This window comes from Apus apus, chromosome 8, assembly GCF_020740795.1.
Source record: "Apus apus isolate bApuApu2 chromosome 8, bApuApu2.pri.cur, whole genome shotgun sequence".
In the NCBI taxonomy this organism is placed as follows: Eukaryota; Metazoa; Chordata; class Aves; order Apodiformes; family Apodidae; genus Apus; species Apus apus.
Window position 1 is genome coordinate 17,452,232 of NC_067289.1, and position 15,970 is coordinate 17,468,201.

At 63.8% G+C, this 15,970-nt stretch overlaps 2 protein-coding genes across 2 annotated transcripts; one reads left to right on the top strand and one right to left on the bottom strand.

Annotated features, from left to right (window-relative positions):
- The first annotated feature begins 1,123 nt into the window (after positions 1-1,123).
- Positions 1,124-2,789, top strand: LOC127387941 (heat shock protein beta-7-like). The gene is made up of 3 exons (XM_051626868.1): positions 1,124-1,253; positions 2,055-2,206; positions 2,601-2,789. Exons 1-3 carry the CDS (start codon positions 1,124-1,126, stop codon positions 2,787-2,789), a joined length of 471 nt encoding a protein of 156 aa, XP_051482828.1.
- Positions 2,790-2,894: 105 nt separating this feature from the next.
- Positions 2,895-15,094, bottom strand: CLCN2 (chloride voltage-gated channel 2). Its single transcript, XM_051626685.1, is given in 25 exon segments — positions 2,895-3,584; positions 3,673-3,759; positions 3,842-3,946; positions 4,122-4,160; positions 4,718-4,768; positions 5,034-5,107; positions 5,177-5,282; positions 5,363-5,514; positions 5,636-5,769; positions 5,869-6,082; positions 6,287-6,305; positions 6,307-6,398; positions 6,572-6,641; positions 7,047-7,202; positions 7,281-7,365; positions 7,452-7,553; positions 7,706-7,790; positions 7,862-7,987; positions 8,579-8,657; positions 8,778-8,855; positions 8,932-9,065; positions 9,619-9,747; positions 9,855-9,986; positions 10,468-10,624; positions 14,985-15,094. Coding segments are annotated over 25 exon segments (2,664 nt in total). The 5' UTR covers positions 15,036-15,094; the 3' UTR covers positions 2,895-3,377.
- Positions 15,095-15,970: the final 876 nt, after the last annotated feature.

The window sequence follows — 15,970 nt, forward strand, 5'->3', positions numbered from 1 at the left end:
ACGTGCTGGGGCTTTCTACACTTTCTTATGCACGTGGGGCCAGCACAGGGTGGGGGAACTGGGAGGGAGGAGGTGGGTATGAGCCCCCAGGCTGGGGGCTTTGGGCCACCAGTGACAGCATCCCCAAGCCAGCCCCACAGCAGGAAGCTCAGCCTCAGCTCTACTGTGGGGCAAAGCAGGGTGGAAAGGGGAGGTATTGGGACCCGTGTCCCTGTCCCCAAGTCACTCAGCCCTAGCAGGGAACTAAGTGCCTACATGAAGGGCGACCAGACCCCCATTCTAGCCGGGGGTGGCACCCCAGCTCGGGCCCCCCCCCCCGAGCTGTGCTGGGGGGTCCAGGCATGCTGTTTTGGGGAAGGAATGCCAGTTTTTGCCAACGCTTGTGCTTCTCTTCCTGCATGGCACGTGTTCTCGTGGGGCTGCTCCCCTGCTGCATGCTGCTCCTTGCCCACCCCGGGGTGCCCTGAGCACCTGCTGAACCCCAGCTCCTGCATTCCCTCCTCACCCCATCAACCCCCACTGGGCACAGCACCCCTTCCCCCTATCCGCCATGGGGTGCCCACCCTGGGGCAGGCTCCCCTCTCCCTGCATGGCCAGGCTGGTGGGGTGCAGGGACTAGCAGGCCTGATGCCACAATGATGGGCTCCCTGCCACCCACCACCACCTCCTTTTCCAGGGACAGCAGATGATCCCCAGAATAATGGGGGGGGCAGGGGGGGGGTGGTGGTATAGGATGCCTGCAGATGGCTGAGGGGGCTTTGGACCCACAGGAGCTGGCCTCGCCTCCTGCCCCCCTGCGGCAATACTTGTGAGGAACCCATGGGGTGCCCTCACCCCGGCACCCCCTCCTCCATCCTGCCGGGTCTTGAATAAAGTCCATCGTGTGAGTGCGGCGCCAGGCAGCTCTTCTTGTGGTTGGAGGGGATGTTTGGAGGGGTGGTGGCAGTGGCACATCCTCCTTGCTGCGTCCCTGCAGGGTGACAGTGAGGCCCCAGCCCTTATCTCGCATTCCTGGGCCTGGGGTGCCTAATTATGGGCATCAGACAGCGGCGGAGGTGGCGGTGGCAGGCGGTTGTCCCCCTCCCCGCACCAGGGCCTCGGAGGGGCGCGGGCAGCAGGCGCCATGGCCTCCCTCAGCTCTGCGTACCGTGCCATCGGCACCTACGTCCAAGGCCACGGAGAGCCCTGCTTCGAGGGTGACCGGCGGCATGGCCACTTCGGGGCACGGGCACATGAGGCCTTCGGGTACCCAGGTATGGGGATGGGGGGGGGGATATGGAATGGGGGTCACTGCCACCTCAGGGAGGTTCCACCCCAGGGGTTATCCAGCTGCCCTGTGCCTGGGCACAATGTGGGACTCCCACAGCACAGGCTGGAGGGGCTGGGGGAAGATCCCACTGCTCCACAGGTGCCCCATGGCTCTCTGGACTGTTACCCAACCCTCTTCCCTAGTCCCTTTGTGGTCCCCCCCCCCCCCCCCAAGTCCCCAGTATCCCCAGTGTCCCTAATTTCCCCAGGCCCACTCTGGCCCCTGCACTGGACCTGTTTGATCTTCCTTGTGCTCACAGACCCTTCCATGTCCCTTTTTCCCCTCCCAGACCTCCCTGGCTGTCTTTATGTTCTCAGCCTTCCCATACTCCCCCCACCCCTTTGTGTCCCCTGTTACCCACCCCACTTTCCCGTACACCCCCAGAGCCTCCCCAGTAACCCCAGTCCTGCCCCACCCCACTTCCCCAGAATGTCCTGGCTGTTGGCTGTGTCCCCAGCCCCCTGTGTCATTCCACTGCTGTTCCAAGGTCATCCAGTGCCCCAGACTCTCCCAGTGCCATTGGGTACCCCAGACCCCCCAGTACCTCCTGCTGCCCCAATACCCCCACCCCCTCTTGGCCCCCACAGTTACCTCTGTGTCCCCAAAGTCCTCAAACCCCTAGTGCCACCTGTGACCCCCAGCTGCCTGTCCTGTGTCCCAAGCCTCTCCTGCAATCCCTATGCCCCAAGACTCTGGACACCATGTCTCCATGCCCTGGTGCTCAACAGGCCCCCCACACCTGCAGGGTCTCCGGGCACCATGTGTCCCTGCAGCTTGGGCACCTGGGTGCACGCTCAAGGTGACACCTACCAGGTGGTGGCTGACGTCAGCCAGTTTGAACCTCCTGACATCGTGGTGACAACCTCCAACTGCCATGTTGCCATTCAGGCTGAGAAGGTGAGGGACCCTGCAGTGTAACATCACCAACCCCCCCTGCCACAGAACACATGGAGATTCTGCTCCATGGCACCCCCTTCTGCAGGGAGGGGGGACTGGGAATGGCTCCTGCTGGCAGTGGGTAACTGGGAGCTGTCTACTGGTGATGGGACAATTAGCTCCTTCTCCACTGCACCTTTCCTGCGCTGGGGTAATTGGGAATGGCTCCTGCCAGTACTGGGGCAACTGGGAATGGTCTCTACCAGTTCTGGGGAACTGGAAACTGCCCTGTTGAACTCCCTCCTGGAACTGGGGCCAGTGGAGCTGCCCCACCACTAGCATTGGGGTAACTGGACCTGTGCCACATGCTGCCACCCATGCTGTGCCCCACCAAGCTGGCGCTGCCTCCCTGCAGGTGGCCGAGGATGGCACCGTCTGTGACACCTTCACCCACAAGTGCCAGCTGCCCGAGGACATGGACCCGCTGTCGGTGAGCTGTGCCCTGACGGAGACCGGCACGCTGGTCATCACCGCCCGGCGCCGCCCCGGTGCCCGTCCCGGCGAGCCCCCGCAGCCACGGTACCGCAGCGAGGCCACCTTGTGACCTGGCACCAGGGAGCTTCTTCCCCCACCAAATGATGCCAACCCCAGTGTCAGAGCCAGGCTCAGCTGGTTCCCACTGGCTGTGGCCACTCCGGCCCCTCAGCACTCTGTTTATAAAGTGCTTTTATTAAATTAATATAAAAGTCTCTGTATTTACAGGGGGGTGGGGTGCACAGTGAGAAGGTGGCAGGACCCCCCCTCCCAGCCATTAGGTGCTGGGGTGGGGGAGGCAGTGCCCACTTGTGTCCCCCCTGACCTGATGTGCCCAAGTGCCACACCCAGCAGGGCCACTGGGGTGCCCGTGGTGGGGGGATGGGTGAGAGTAGCAGCTGTGCTGAGAGGCACTGGGGTTGGAGGGGCTGGGAGGCAGAGATACCCAAGTGGGAAGCCCCAAGAGATGGGGTGGAAACGGGGAGGACACAGGCAGGCTGGGGGCACCTGGCCAGCCCCTGGCATGGGGAGGGGAGCAGTGGCACTAGCCTGAGGATGCCCACCTCTACACCAAGCCTGGCACTGGTAGGCACAGGGCAGGCAGCCCCCAACACCCACCTGGGGCACCTGGGGACACCAAGAGGGGACACACCTTGCCTCACTGGCCTTTGGGGGTGTCATCCTCATCGTCGCCCCTGGGCCCAGCCTCGCGGGGCATGGAGTGGTGCTGGTGGCGGTCCCAGAGCTGGCGCAGTGCGGTGGTGTCGGGCTCACTGGTGCCGGCCGTGCTGTCGCGGAAGCTGGCGAGTGGCGGGCGCACCTTCACCCCTTTGCCTGTCAGTGAGCCCTCGATGGCCTTGCGCAGCTGTGGGCACCCCAAAACCATGGGTGAAGGGCTCCAGGTGCTCCCCCGCCCCATGTCATTCACCCCACCAGCCCCCACCCCCTCTCACCTCCTTGAGGGACACCATGCCCACCAGGCGCCCAATGCTGGTGACGTACGCGTGGTCCAGCCCCAGCAGCGAGAAGATGGTGTGGGTCTGCAGGAAAAGGGGGGTTAGTTGAGGGTCTGGGGATGGCCTGGGTGAGTTTGGGTCAGGGAGGGGGAGGTTACAGGCACACCTTATGCAGGGACGTATGCTCCACCAGCTGGAAGGGCGCGGGGTCGATCTTGGCACTGCTGAAGTCCACCAGCTGGTCCAGCTGCTGTTCCTCCCACTCCAAGATCTGTGAGGGGGGGCAGGAATGACCATGGGGCAGGGGGAGGGGGCACAGCCCCTTCCCAAGGGTGCCAGTGAAGGTCCACCATCCTCCATTGCCCTCCCTCCCCCACGTCAGCCCATTGGGATCTCCTGGCTCCCAAAAGGCAGGAGGGATTTGCCCACCCCTTCCCATTCCTCACCTCCGCTGGGGTCATCCTGTCACCCAGATCCATCTCCTCCTGTGAAAGAGGGAGCATGAGCACCTGCCAGGCCAGCAGTGGGCAGCACACCCAGACACTGGCTGCAGGAAGCACGTGGGCAAGCGTGGGCAGGGAGCAGGCAGAGGACAGGCAGGGCGTGTGAGGCTGCAGGGAGCAGTGATTGGGCAGGGTGCAGGCAGCAGGTTCAGGTAACATGATTGGTTGAGAGGACACAAGTCACATCATGATTGGTCAAGGTGGGACAATCCAGGCTTGTGATTGGTTGAGAGAATGCAGGCTGTGCCATGATTGGCTGAACAAAGTGGGGCAGATTCCATGGCTGTGATTGGCCTAGAGGCTTGGGGTCACGCTATGATTCTTCTGGAAGGTTTGGTAGGACTTCTGGAACGATTGGGAGGACGCACACCCTGATTGGCTGAGCTGAATTGGGACAGTCTGAGATTGGCTGCAGACACAGGCCAAACATGATTGGCCAAGCAGAATCTTGCCAGACCCCTGATTGGTTCAGAGAATCCATGCTAGGCTCCAATTGGCTGTGAGAAGACGCGCTCAGCCTGTGATTGGCTGCAGCTTACCGTGATGGAAATGCGGACGTGTTTGGCTTTGCGATAGGCCGTGCCCTGGGCCTGGCACCGGGTGGGAGAGACAGTGGCATTAGGGCATGGGTAGGGATGGGCAGGGACGGGCAGGGAAGGGATAGGACATGCAGGGATAAGAAAGGATAAGCAGGGAATGGCAGGGATAGGAAGGAACAGGCAAGGATAGGCAGGACTGGGAAAGGGTGGGAAAGGATGAGAAGGAATAGGATTGATGGGAGAGGATGAGGGTGGGTAGAAAGGGCCAGGCAGGGTCAAACAGGGCTGGGCAGGGCTGGCAGGACCGGGGGCTCACCTCAGTGGGCTCTGCAGTGGTGTTGGCACAGAAGAGGCTCTTGAGGGCAATGCCAGAGTGGTCGGTGGTGCCGGCTGCAGGCAGGGAGGGGGGTCAGCGGGAGGGTGCAGGGAGGGCCAGGGGGTGTGCGGGTGCAGGCTCACCTGGGGGTGTCTCGACTGTGCCACTGGGCACCCGCTTCAGCGCCGGCTTCAGGGGCTTGCGGGACGCAGCGCGGCTTGGGGCGCCCGAGGAGGCGTCGGTGCTGATCTGGGGAGGGATGGGGCGGTGGGGGGCACAGCAGTGGGGGCACCCGGACCCGGCATCCCCCCGGGTGGCCGCCCCCTCACCTGGAAGCGGATGCTGGCATCGGAGAGCCGGTGCCCATCCTCGGCCAGCGCCTTCTGCCGCAGGGCCTGGAGCCGGCGCTGGGGGCTGAGCTGGTGGCTGAGCAGGGCCCCCACCTGCGCCCGCTCGATGGAGCCCAGCAGGATCATGGACTCTGCCGGCGGCAGCGAGGGGCCCCGTTGGCACCTGAAAATCCCTTCACCATCCACCCCCACCATCTCAGCTTGCCCCATGGTGGTGGCAGGTGCCAGCACAGCCCTCTGCCTGCATCTCACCAGCCGACTCCACCAGAGGCAGGCTCTTCATCTTCGTGCCATGCAGGATGTGCTGCAGGTCCCGGTACTTGCAGTTGAGGGTGACGTAGCGGATGTCCCGCACCATGATGTCCTCCACCCGCACATTGTATTTCCTGCCACGGTGGGGGGTAACAGTGGCCTCAGGGTGATGCCACCCCCTCCCCATGTGCCTGGTGGGAGACTTGGGGACAAGGTAGGGGACACAGACTCACTCGTGGTGGCCCCAGCCCAGCTCGGGCAGGTAGGGCAGCTTCTTGATGCGGATGATGCTGTCGTAGAGGGAGGGCTGGAGGCTCTGGGCCACGGCATTGGCCAGGATGACAGCAATCATGACGGGCAGGATGTGAGAGATTTGCCCTGTCAGCTCAAAGACGATGACAGCCGTAGACACTGTGTGGGTGACAGCGCCCGACAGCGCGGCAGCCCCTGCGCCCATCCCCAGGAGACACAGGGGTGACCATCAGGTGCTGGGCCACCCCTGGGACATCCACCACACCCCAAAACCTTGGGATTTCCTGCATCACCCCCAGTCCTGGGGGACACCACCTCAGCCCTGGGGAACCCCCTGGCTCTTTGGAAGATCTCTGGGTGGTGCCCATCACGGTGTCCCCGTGCTGGCCCAGTGCTTACCCACCACGGCGTAGCCCCCCCGGCACGATGCGGTAGATGTTGCTGTCAGCATGGATGCCATCAGGGAACCAGGCTGCCATGCTCTCCCCCACCAGGCGCCCAAAGGCTGCCCCTGCCAACAGAGAGCAGCTGGGAGTGGGTGTGGGGGCATTCCCAGCACCTCACCCAGTCTCTGCCCCAGTGCTGCCAGGGAAGGGGACACCTGGGGACACTCGTGGGTGCCCAGTGTGGGCTGGCAGGCAGCTACCTCCTCCCACGGTTCCTGCAGAAGGTAAAGGCTCTCACCAATGACAAACACAGGCATGAAGGCTCCACAGGGCACTGGGATGGTGGTGGCCAGGGCTGACATCCAGAACTGCACAGGGGACACAGGTACACATTAGTTGTCCCACCCAGTCCAGACCTACCTCCTTCCCCTACTGCGTCCCATAGGCAGGTGTCATGGGCACATGTGGGCACAGCATTGTGCCATGGGGCAGCCCTACTCCTCTCATGGGCACTACACCACCACCTCCCTGGTGGCACCTGGCCAGAACCTCCCTGGAGGCACCCTTCCAGCACCTCCTGCTGGCATCTTGCTGGCTCCTAGCCAAGTTCTCTTTGATGGAATCTTGCAGGCATCTAACTCTGGGAGCAGCCACTCAGCCTCCCAGTGCCCCCTTGCTGGCAACAATCTGGCACCTCTCTAGTGGCATTCAGGAGTCCCTCCTCAGAGGCTCCTGGTGGCACCCCAGGGCTGGCAGGGACAGGAGGCACCCACCTTCATGAGAATGAAGACAACAAGAGTGACAAAGACGTTGGAGCGGGGATGGCGCCAGGCCTCCAGGATGCCTAAGTACTCAAACTCATCACTGATCCCCTGCTTGGCCCACGTTTGATTGTCAAAGAGTGTCACCAGGGTGTCCTTCTGGGTGAGCTGGTGAGGGGCACGAGGTCAGCTGGGGCTGGTGGTGGCTCCAGGGTGGGGACTGGTGTGCCACCCCATGGCGGGTACCTGGCCAGCCATGAACTGTCCGAAGCCGGGCGGGAAGGTCAGTGTAGAGATGAGCAGTGTCACCAAGGCAGGGAAGAGCAGGCGCCTGGCAGGGTGCAACAGGGTGAGAATGGTGATGTCAGCACATCCCCAGCTCCACCACTCAGGTGCTGAGGACCACTGGAAACCTACTTTTTCATGAGGAAGCGGTTGATGGTCTTCTGGCGGCGCATGAATTGCACGATCTTGCGGTTGAGGTAGACGAAGAGCGCACCCCCGAAGCCACTGGCAATTCTGGGCAGGGGCAAGGGGTGAGCACATATGGGTCCCGCTGCCATCACCAGCACCGCCACCACCATCATGACCATCGTGCCCAGACCAGCACCATCAGCACAGCCACTGCCACCCCGGAGCCATGGGACAGGTGCCACAGCGGCAGCACTCACCCGATAACGGCGAAGGCGGGCAGCTCCTGCAGGTCGAAGGGGAAGTCGAGGCGGAAGCGGGTCTTGAACAGCGCTGTGATGGTCTCTGAGGGGAGCGGTGGGGGTCAGCTGGGCTGGGCAGGGGGACCCCCGTGCCCCCCACCCCACTGGAGGTACCTTCATCCTTGTTCCAGACGGCGAGAACACGGAAAATGAAGGCACTGAAGGTGGCAGCAAAGAAGCCTCGCCAGTAGTTGCGGACAGCGAAGAAGGTAGAGGTGACCTCAATGCTGAAGAGGACGCCTGGCACCAAGGAGAAGTGCACGAGGGAGGTGGCGAAACCCAGGTGCACCCCCGATGTCTGGCATGCTCCCCACCCCATGCAGGACCTGTGGGAGTCTGGTTGGCCCCACAGGCAGGCTATGTGGTGGTTCAAGGGCTTCCCTGGCCAAGCGCAGGGTTGGTCCCTGGCAGGGGATACCGGGCACGGTGGAGCAGGAGTCTGCTCTGCATGAGCAAGAGGGTAGCACAGGGATGTGGGGAGAGACATGGAGGGTGATGCTGGGAGGAGGGTGCACACAGATGGATGGACAGACGGATGGGGCAGCATGGCAAGCAGAGGGCAAGGAAAGAGTTAGACACATCACCAACCTACGGGCAGGGCTCAGCGGGGCCAGAGCGGGGAGCTCCCTGGAGCACAGGGCGGCAGGGGAGAGGACGAGAGCAGACGTTACACCTCCGGGAGGATGGTGCCCGCTCCTCCCTTCCTCCTCCCCGCTGAGAAGCACTGTCCTCTCCCATGCCATGCCCTGGGGGTCCTGCTCGCCTCGTCAAGCAGACCCTGCTGCCCGGGGGGATGTGTGTGGGGGCTTGGGGGGCCTGGGGTGACCCTACCTCCAATAGGGGCAGCGAAGCAGCAGCCAACACCGACGGCACAGGCAGCCGCCAGCATTTCGATGTTCCTCGCCTCATTCTGCGGGTGAGTTGGGGGTGAGTGGGCACTGTCCCCCTCCCCATTCCCTGCCCTGAGCTCTGCCAAACCGTGCTGGGGGGCACAGGTAGAGCCTCCCTGGGGTCAGCCTGACCCACTCACCTCGTAGAAGCCCCCAAAGAGAGAGAGAAAGCGGCTGAGCAGGGCTGCACACATGCTGGCGATGTGAACAAAGGGACCCTGCAGGGACAGCGGGGGGCTCAGGATGGTGGTCCCCCCAGTCACCTGCCCACCCTGCCCCAGGCTCTGCCCTCACCTCCTTGCCCAGGGGCATGCCGCTGCCCAGGGCACATGTCAGCCCGATCACCTTGGCCACAAAGGTCTTGAAGGTGAGGTACTCCTTCAGCACAACGCCCCGCAGGATGGTCTTCATCTCAGGGATCCCGGAGCCTGGCACCATGGGGACAGCCCTGACCCACAGTCGATGGGGGAGGGACACTGGGGGCCAGCTGCCCCATAGTTCTGGGGGGTCCCTGATGCTCTGCCATCCCCCACTGTCATAGGGACACCCCAGAGACAACCTCTACCCACAGTAGGGTCTGCAGGAACAGCCTCATGGTCATGTACGGACACCCTCACCCTCAGCCCTGTGGGGACCCGAGTGCCATAGCCCACAGGAGACCCTCTGAAGACCAGCCCATTGCCTTAGGAAGACCTCCAGGACCTTCAACCCCATAGGCCAGGAGAACATCCGCTCCAGAGACTCCAGGACACCCTCTGGAAGCTCTATACATAGCTCTAGAAAGAGCCCAAGGAGCCCCAGACCCATAGCCTAGGAGAACACTAATCCCATAGCCCCCAGGAGACCTTCTGAAGACTACTCCATAGCTCTTGGAAGACCATCAGGACTCCCAACCCCATAGCTCAGGAGGAGATCCAGGCAGCTCCCAACCTACCCCGGGGACATCCCATTAGGGTGTAGGCAGCCCCCACAGTACCATACCGACGGCCTGGGGTGCGAGGATCTGGGTGAAGCCAGCTGAGAAGGTGATGAGCACAGTGGGGTAGGTGACCCAGGCCAAGTACTGCAGCAACACGTTGGTGTCCAGGCCTCCATACATCCACTTCTGGGCTGCGGGCACAGTCAGCAAGGCAGGTCATGGGTGGCAAGGTGCATGACATGGCCCTGTGGCATAGCCATGTGGCACTGCCACTCCTGCCCCATTGATGCCCACTCACCTTGGAGGCAAGTGGCAATGGCAAAGTCCATGGCCCAGCTGACCAGCGCCATGACCAGCCCCAGAAGGATGAGGAAGACCCAGTCCTCACCCACCTTGGAGATGAGGAACCGCTGGCACTGCAAGGTGCAGACTGCGGGCACAAGAGCAGGCTCAGGGACAGGTGGCCCAAGGATGGGGCACACTGGGGTGGCAGGGCCACGCTGGTGGGGACACGAGTGTTCACAACCAGCGGCAGCGCTGCCAGCACCATCCGGTGTGGGAGCACCACTGTGACCAGCCCTCACGGCTGTGCTGCAACCACTGGTGGGCAGGTACAGTGGGCAGGAACAGCGGGCACGTGCCTCCCACCAGCACAGCCCCCCTGGCACCGTGCCATGCAGAGGGACTGGGGCCCCCCAGTCCCTGTAGTGTGCCTAGCTATTTTGGGCCATTGTGTCCCAGCTGCTCAGCAGGCAGGTAGCATTGTCCTCAATGCAGGTGTCCCATGACAGCCGGAGAAACCCTACCCACTGCCATCCTGGCGGGGTGGGCAGCCATGCCCACACCATACGCTGCCGTGTGGCTGTGCCCACAGTGTGTCCCGCCATGTCCCCATCCCTGGTGGCCCTTACCACGGCAGGGGGCACAGCGGCCCTGGGTGTACTCCAGCAGCTCGGAGGGGCGGCGCAGCCGGGGGAAGCCCCCCTCCCCGTGCCTCTGTTGCAGCCGAAGCCGGGCCGCCTCATCCTTGGCAAAGGTGCCCAGGTCCTGGGTGTAGCGTCCATACATCTGGGGGAGAAAAATGGGGGTGAGGACATCAGGGGGGCTGGCACCCCAACTCCCGCACCCAAGTGGGGAACTGAGGCAGGGGAGCATTGGACAGGCTGGCATGGCCTCCCAGCACTGGTGGAGAGTGTCAGATGAGGGGTCAGGTGGTTGTGGCACCCACAGGGGAAGGGACAGTGGTGTCTCCAGGGATCCCCAGCTGCCTGCCGGGGCGTGGGAAGGGGCCAGGCAGATAAGGCACAGTGGGATCAGTGGTGATTGTTTCGCCCACGCACCCAGCACAGGCAGCCAGCACCACCAGTACCAGTTCCTGGCCCTGCCCAGGTGCCCCGGGCACTGGGTTGGGCTGATGGAGGGTGGGGAAAGGCCTCCAGCGATGGGAGCACAGCCAGCCTGGCCAGGAAACTCTCCGAGGGCTGATTTTGGGGTTGTGCTGGCACTGTGCAGGTGCGTCCGCTTGGCATCACTTAAAGCAGGGCTGGGTCTCCTCCCCAGGAGGCAGGCTTGGCAGGCCACGTGTGACATGAGCTGGCCAGTCTCAGCCAGCAGCAGGGAGGCAGGAGGGCAGTGGGGCGACAGGGCATGTCCCCAGTCCCAGGGGAGAGAGGGGCACAGCATTGGGCAAGGGGGCCACCCCTGAGCTGTGAGGAGGGGATCTGGTAAGCAAAGGGGTGCAAGGGGCTCCATGCCCATGTGGGGGGCACCTCCTCTTCCTTGCCTGCCTCCTACCTGGTCATGGCTCGTGGCCTGGCCCTGGCTGGGGGCAGCCCTGGCAGTGCCCCCCGTGCCGGCCAGGAGCTCTTTGTGCCTGTTCTCCCTGCCGAGCTGGGGGCATTTGTCCCGCACTGGAGGGCACTGCCAAGGACTCGGTTGCTTGGTTTCCGCCTCGCCGCCCCCCCCCCGGCATGACCTGAATGCCAAGCACCAAAGTTTTGGCCCTGTACAAAAGGAGGCTTCAGGGCTGTGGGGGCCCCCGCCAGGCTCCCACGTTGGGGCGACGTGAGCCCCATGCTGATGGTGTGCCCACTCCCCGTGCCGGCACAGCCAGCAGCTGCCCAGCCGGGGCTCTGTCACCCTCCTCCCCGGCACGGCCCGTGCCGGCGCCTGGTGAAGGGGCAACGCCATGGGTGGGCACTGTGCTCAGCACGTGGGCAGCCCAGCCACGGCTGCTGGCGGTGGTGGCTGCCCCAGATGCCTGGGTCCTCATTCATACCCCCCATGCCTGCTGGCACATGCCAGCTCCTCGTGAGGATGGCGTGAAGTGCGCATCTCACAGGGCATTGCTCCTGCCCAGGTCCCTTTGGCAGGGAGCAGAAAGTAGCCAGAGTGGCGCCAGGTGGATTCTCTGCTGTCTAATACCTGGGTTGTTCTCAAGAGTGGGAGGGAAGGTGGGGAGGCAGGCAGGGAGCGAAGGGCACGTTTCCATTGCTGAACCCCTCCCGGCACATATTTCCCCCAAAACTTCTGCTCAGCACAAGCTCAGTGGCTCCTAACCCTACAGAAACGTGCCTGGTGGGAAGGCACGAGCCAGGCACAGATGCTGGCGTGGCCACTTTGGGGGCTGGTTCCAGCACTGGCTGCCAGAGGAAGACCCCAGCTCCACATGGAGCCCAGCATTCAAAGGCTCCCTTTGGACAAAGCTTGTTTCCTCTGGAACACAAGATGGGCCAGCACCCCAGGAGTATTGTCTCTCTGCCAAACGCCTGCTTCCCCCGGCCTCGCTGCTGCCCCATAGCCAGCCCTGGCCAGGATTGGGGCACCCCCAGGCTGAGTTTTGCCCCCCAGATTAGCTCCACCTCCTGGGGCCATGCCAGAGGTCAGCATGCTCGTCCCTGTCACCCTGTGCCACCCTGTTGCCCCCGTGCCACCCCACTGCCCTGTGCCACAGTCCTGCAGGCAGGGCAAGGAACCCCAGGGGTGCCCTGTGCCAAGTAGCCCCACCGCCATGCCCACAGCCCTGGCATAGCTGCAGGGCTGTGGTGAAGGGCAGTGGTGGGCTCTTTCCTTCTTCCTCCTCCTCCCGCTCGGGTTATTTTTCCACAAAGGCCTTTTGAAACACAAACAGCCCCGGGACTCCAGCCTCCGCCGCGAAGCAGCTGAACAATCACAGTGCCGGGCAGGCAGGGAGCAGGCACGGGGGGGCCTGGCGGGGGGCACCCGGGGACACAGGCACTAGCCAAGGCCTCTATGCTGGTCCTGGGCTCCTTCACTGCAGACATTGGTTGTGCCATAGCCCCCTGGTCCACACCAGCCTGTGGTGCCTGCTGTGCCTGGGAGATGCTGCGCCTGGGGTGGGCACTGGCATCTGGTGCTGCCTTGTCCCCGTGCCACCCTGTCCCATAGCACCGAGATTGCCTGGCAGTAGTGCCCACCTCCACATGTCTGATGCCACCCCCTTCCCCGCAAAGCTGAGATCGTGAGGGAGATATTTAAAGGTGAAGGGTCCCCTGGGGCTGGCAGCAGGCAGAGGCCAGGGGGGATGTGTCACGCTGCCCGTCTTAGCTGGGCTCTAATCGCCCTGAGCAGCTCCACAGTGAACAAGGGCAGTTTGTCAAGCTTAATCCCCCCCACCCTGGGGGCCCCATCGTCCCTGCCACAGAAGCCTGGCATGTGGGGGGCACCAGGGCTGGCACGCACCCCAGCACCCTTGGGTCCCCAGGGAGGAATGCCATGGCCTGGGGACACCTTTAGGGCTGGGGCTGTGCCAGCCCCCAGTGGCACCATGGCCAAGGCACCCCAGGGCTGATAAGGACCCAGAACACAGCCCTGAGTCCAGTTGTGATGCCTCAGCTATGGGCACAGTCAGCAAGAGCTGTCCTCAGGATTATCCCCAGGGCTGTCCAGTTTGGACCAGCCTGTGCCAGGCTCTGGATGGATTCTGACTCTCCTGACAGGTGCTGGCAGGCACTGGTGGTGGCTCAGACGCCCTGGGGAGTGCAGGGCACCCCTCCTGCCCAGCATGGGCCCAGGCAGCTCCCAAAAACCAGGTGTGAGGCTGTGGGACAAGAGCCCACATGCAGCCTCACCCATCAACCCTGGGCAGTTTCACAAACCTCACCACAGCCCAGAGGCCACAGGGATAGGCATCCTGGGGCACAAGTGCCACCCCGCCCGGAGGAAAGGAGGACAAAGTCTGCCAATGGCATGCAAGACTGCTCCAATGCCAGCTGAGTGTGCCTCTCCCCTCCCACGCTGCCCACAGGCTCCACTGCCCCGTGCTGCCAGGCTCGGCTAGCCTCTCTGCCCACCCACGGCAGACACAACCCCGAGGGAGGCAGTCTGGTGCTGAGGGAGGGAAGAGGCACCCCACTGGCTCACACTGGACAGTGCCACGCACCCCTGCTCGTGCCCCCAGCTGCTCCCCAGCTCAACCCTGCAGGGTGTCTCCATGAGATGGATAAGGTCATGGAGACACTAGCACAGCAGGGGCTGCCATGGCCACCTGATACCCTGCAGCCACCTGACTCTGATGGGGAAAGGGTGGCTTGGGGTGGGCACTGAGGGGGACCCCTGAACAAGGACGTTGGGTGCTTGGAAAGGTGATGCAGAGGGTGTCCAGCACAGCAGTTCCCTGATGCTGCCCCATGCCCATGTGCTGGGCGGGCAAGTCTCAGCAGGGCTGGCCCCACTTGCAGCAACTTGCTCAGGCTCTCAACAAACTTAGGTAGCCATGGGCATGGGTGCCCTGCAGTGGCTCAGCCCCCCGTTCCCTGCCCACCTCGCTGGCCCTCCCTGACTGAATATCTTCACCAGGGCAAAGTACCTGTTGGCTGCACCACTCTGGGCACTGTCCCAAGCAAAGCACCTTTGCCCAGCACGTCCGAGGGCCATGGGCAGTGGAGGGGCTATGGGCATGGTGGGGAGGGAGGACAACTACAGCACAGCTGGGCACGTAGGAACCAGCTGAGAGGCCTGAGAGGGGAAAGAGTTATAATCATGGGGCTAAGGTTGCAGGTGGGGAAGATACGTTATCTTGGGGGCAGAGGGCTGGGAATGCATGGCATGGGGAGTGAAGGTTGCCTGGGTGGTGCCTCGGGGAGCCCCCACAGGGTGGGTATCACCCAGTCAGTTCTGAGGGGTGATGGAAGGGGTGTGCAAAAGTCCTGCCCTGGGGATGGGGCCTCAGCTGGGCTTCTCCACTGCCGCGGAGGGGCTGCAAAGTGCCTCCCCTGCCCCGGTGTCCTGCTCTGAGACTACACCCCAAACAAGGCACAGCAGAGCTCATAGGTACTGCCACCTCGAGTGGAGCAGCACCCCCAAACCGACCATCTCTCCCAGGCGCCCCGCCGCGCTCAGTGCACCCCAGTGCCCGCTGCCCTCCGGTGCTTCCCCCGGTGCTCCTCCCGCTGCCCGCCGCACTCACCAGCGTCTGCTCATACTGCAGGGCCCGCTGCGCCTCGCTGTCCGAGGCCATGGTGCCGCCGCTCCAGCCCGTGCCCGTGCCGGTGCCCGCGGCGGCGGCTCCTCCCGGGCCGTGCGGGGCGGACCCGGGGCACTGCCCGGGGGAGGGACAGGCGGTGCTCCGCCTCCGCCGGCAGCGCCCGGCACCGGCCGCCAGCGCCGGGCAAGGGCTGGGGGTGCCCGGCACGGGGCTCTGCCCGCAGCAGGGTCCCTCCTACCCCTGCTCTTTGCCCACGGATTCCCTGGCTGAGGGTGGCAGAGGGTGCAGCTCCCACTGGGACACCTTGCTTCCTCTTCCCGTGGGCACAAGGGGCTGGCACTGCCACCGCTCCCTTCTTCCCTTTGGTCTTCCCCCGGTGGGACCGTGCTGGGGGCACTGCGGGCAGCCTGGTCATGCCTGGCAGGGAGGGCAGAGCGCCTGAGATCCTGGCATTAAGGGCACAGGGGGACCCGTGGGTGCCCACAGGTGGCAGAGCATCTCAGCACTGTGAGGGTTCACCAAGGGTACCCCAAAGCAGGCAGGGAGCATGTCCTTACCGTGGTGCCGCTCAGCTTCCCGGGACTGCCAGCCCCCGGGGGGGACGGTGGGCTCTGCTCTTCGCTGCTGAACCCGCTGGGCAGCGGTGGCTTAGCCCTCAGGCACACGGGCAGAGACTGGCAATCCCTGGGCAAGGCACTGCAGCATGGCAGGCTCGCTGCCGGGACCTCTGTCTCACCACTGCCACGGGCTCAGGGGCACCTGGCAGGGCTGAGCTCGCCCTCCTGACATGGCACCTTCCTGGCAAGAACTGGGTGCTCTGAAAGACGGAGCCTGTGGCACTGCTGGGCTTGTGCTGTGGGATCGGGAACGGGCTAGTTCTTGCTGCCCAGGTTCCACCCTCCAGTTTGACGTTAGCACCCCCAGGGTGGGTGACGATGGCTGGGCTGGGGGCTGGGACATGCTCTGTG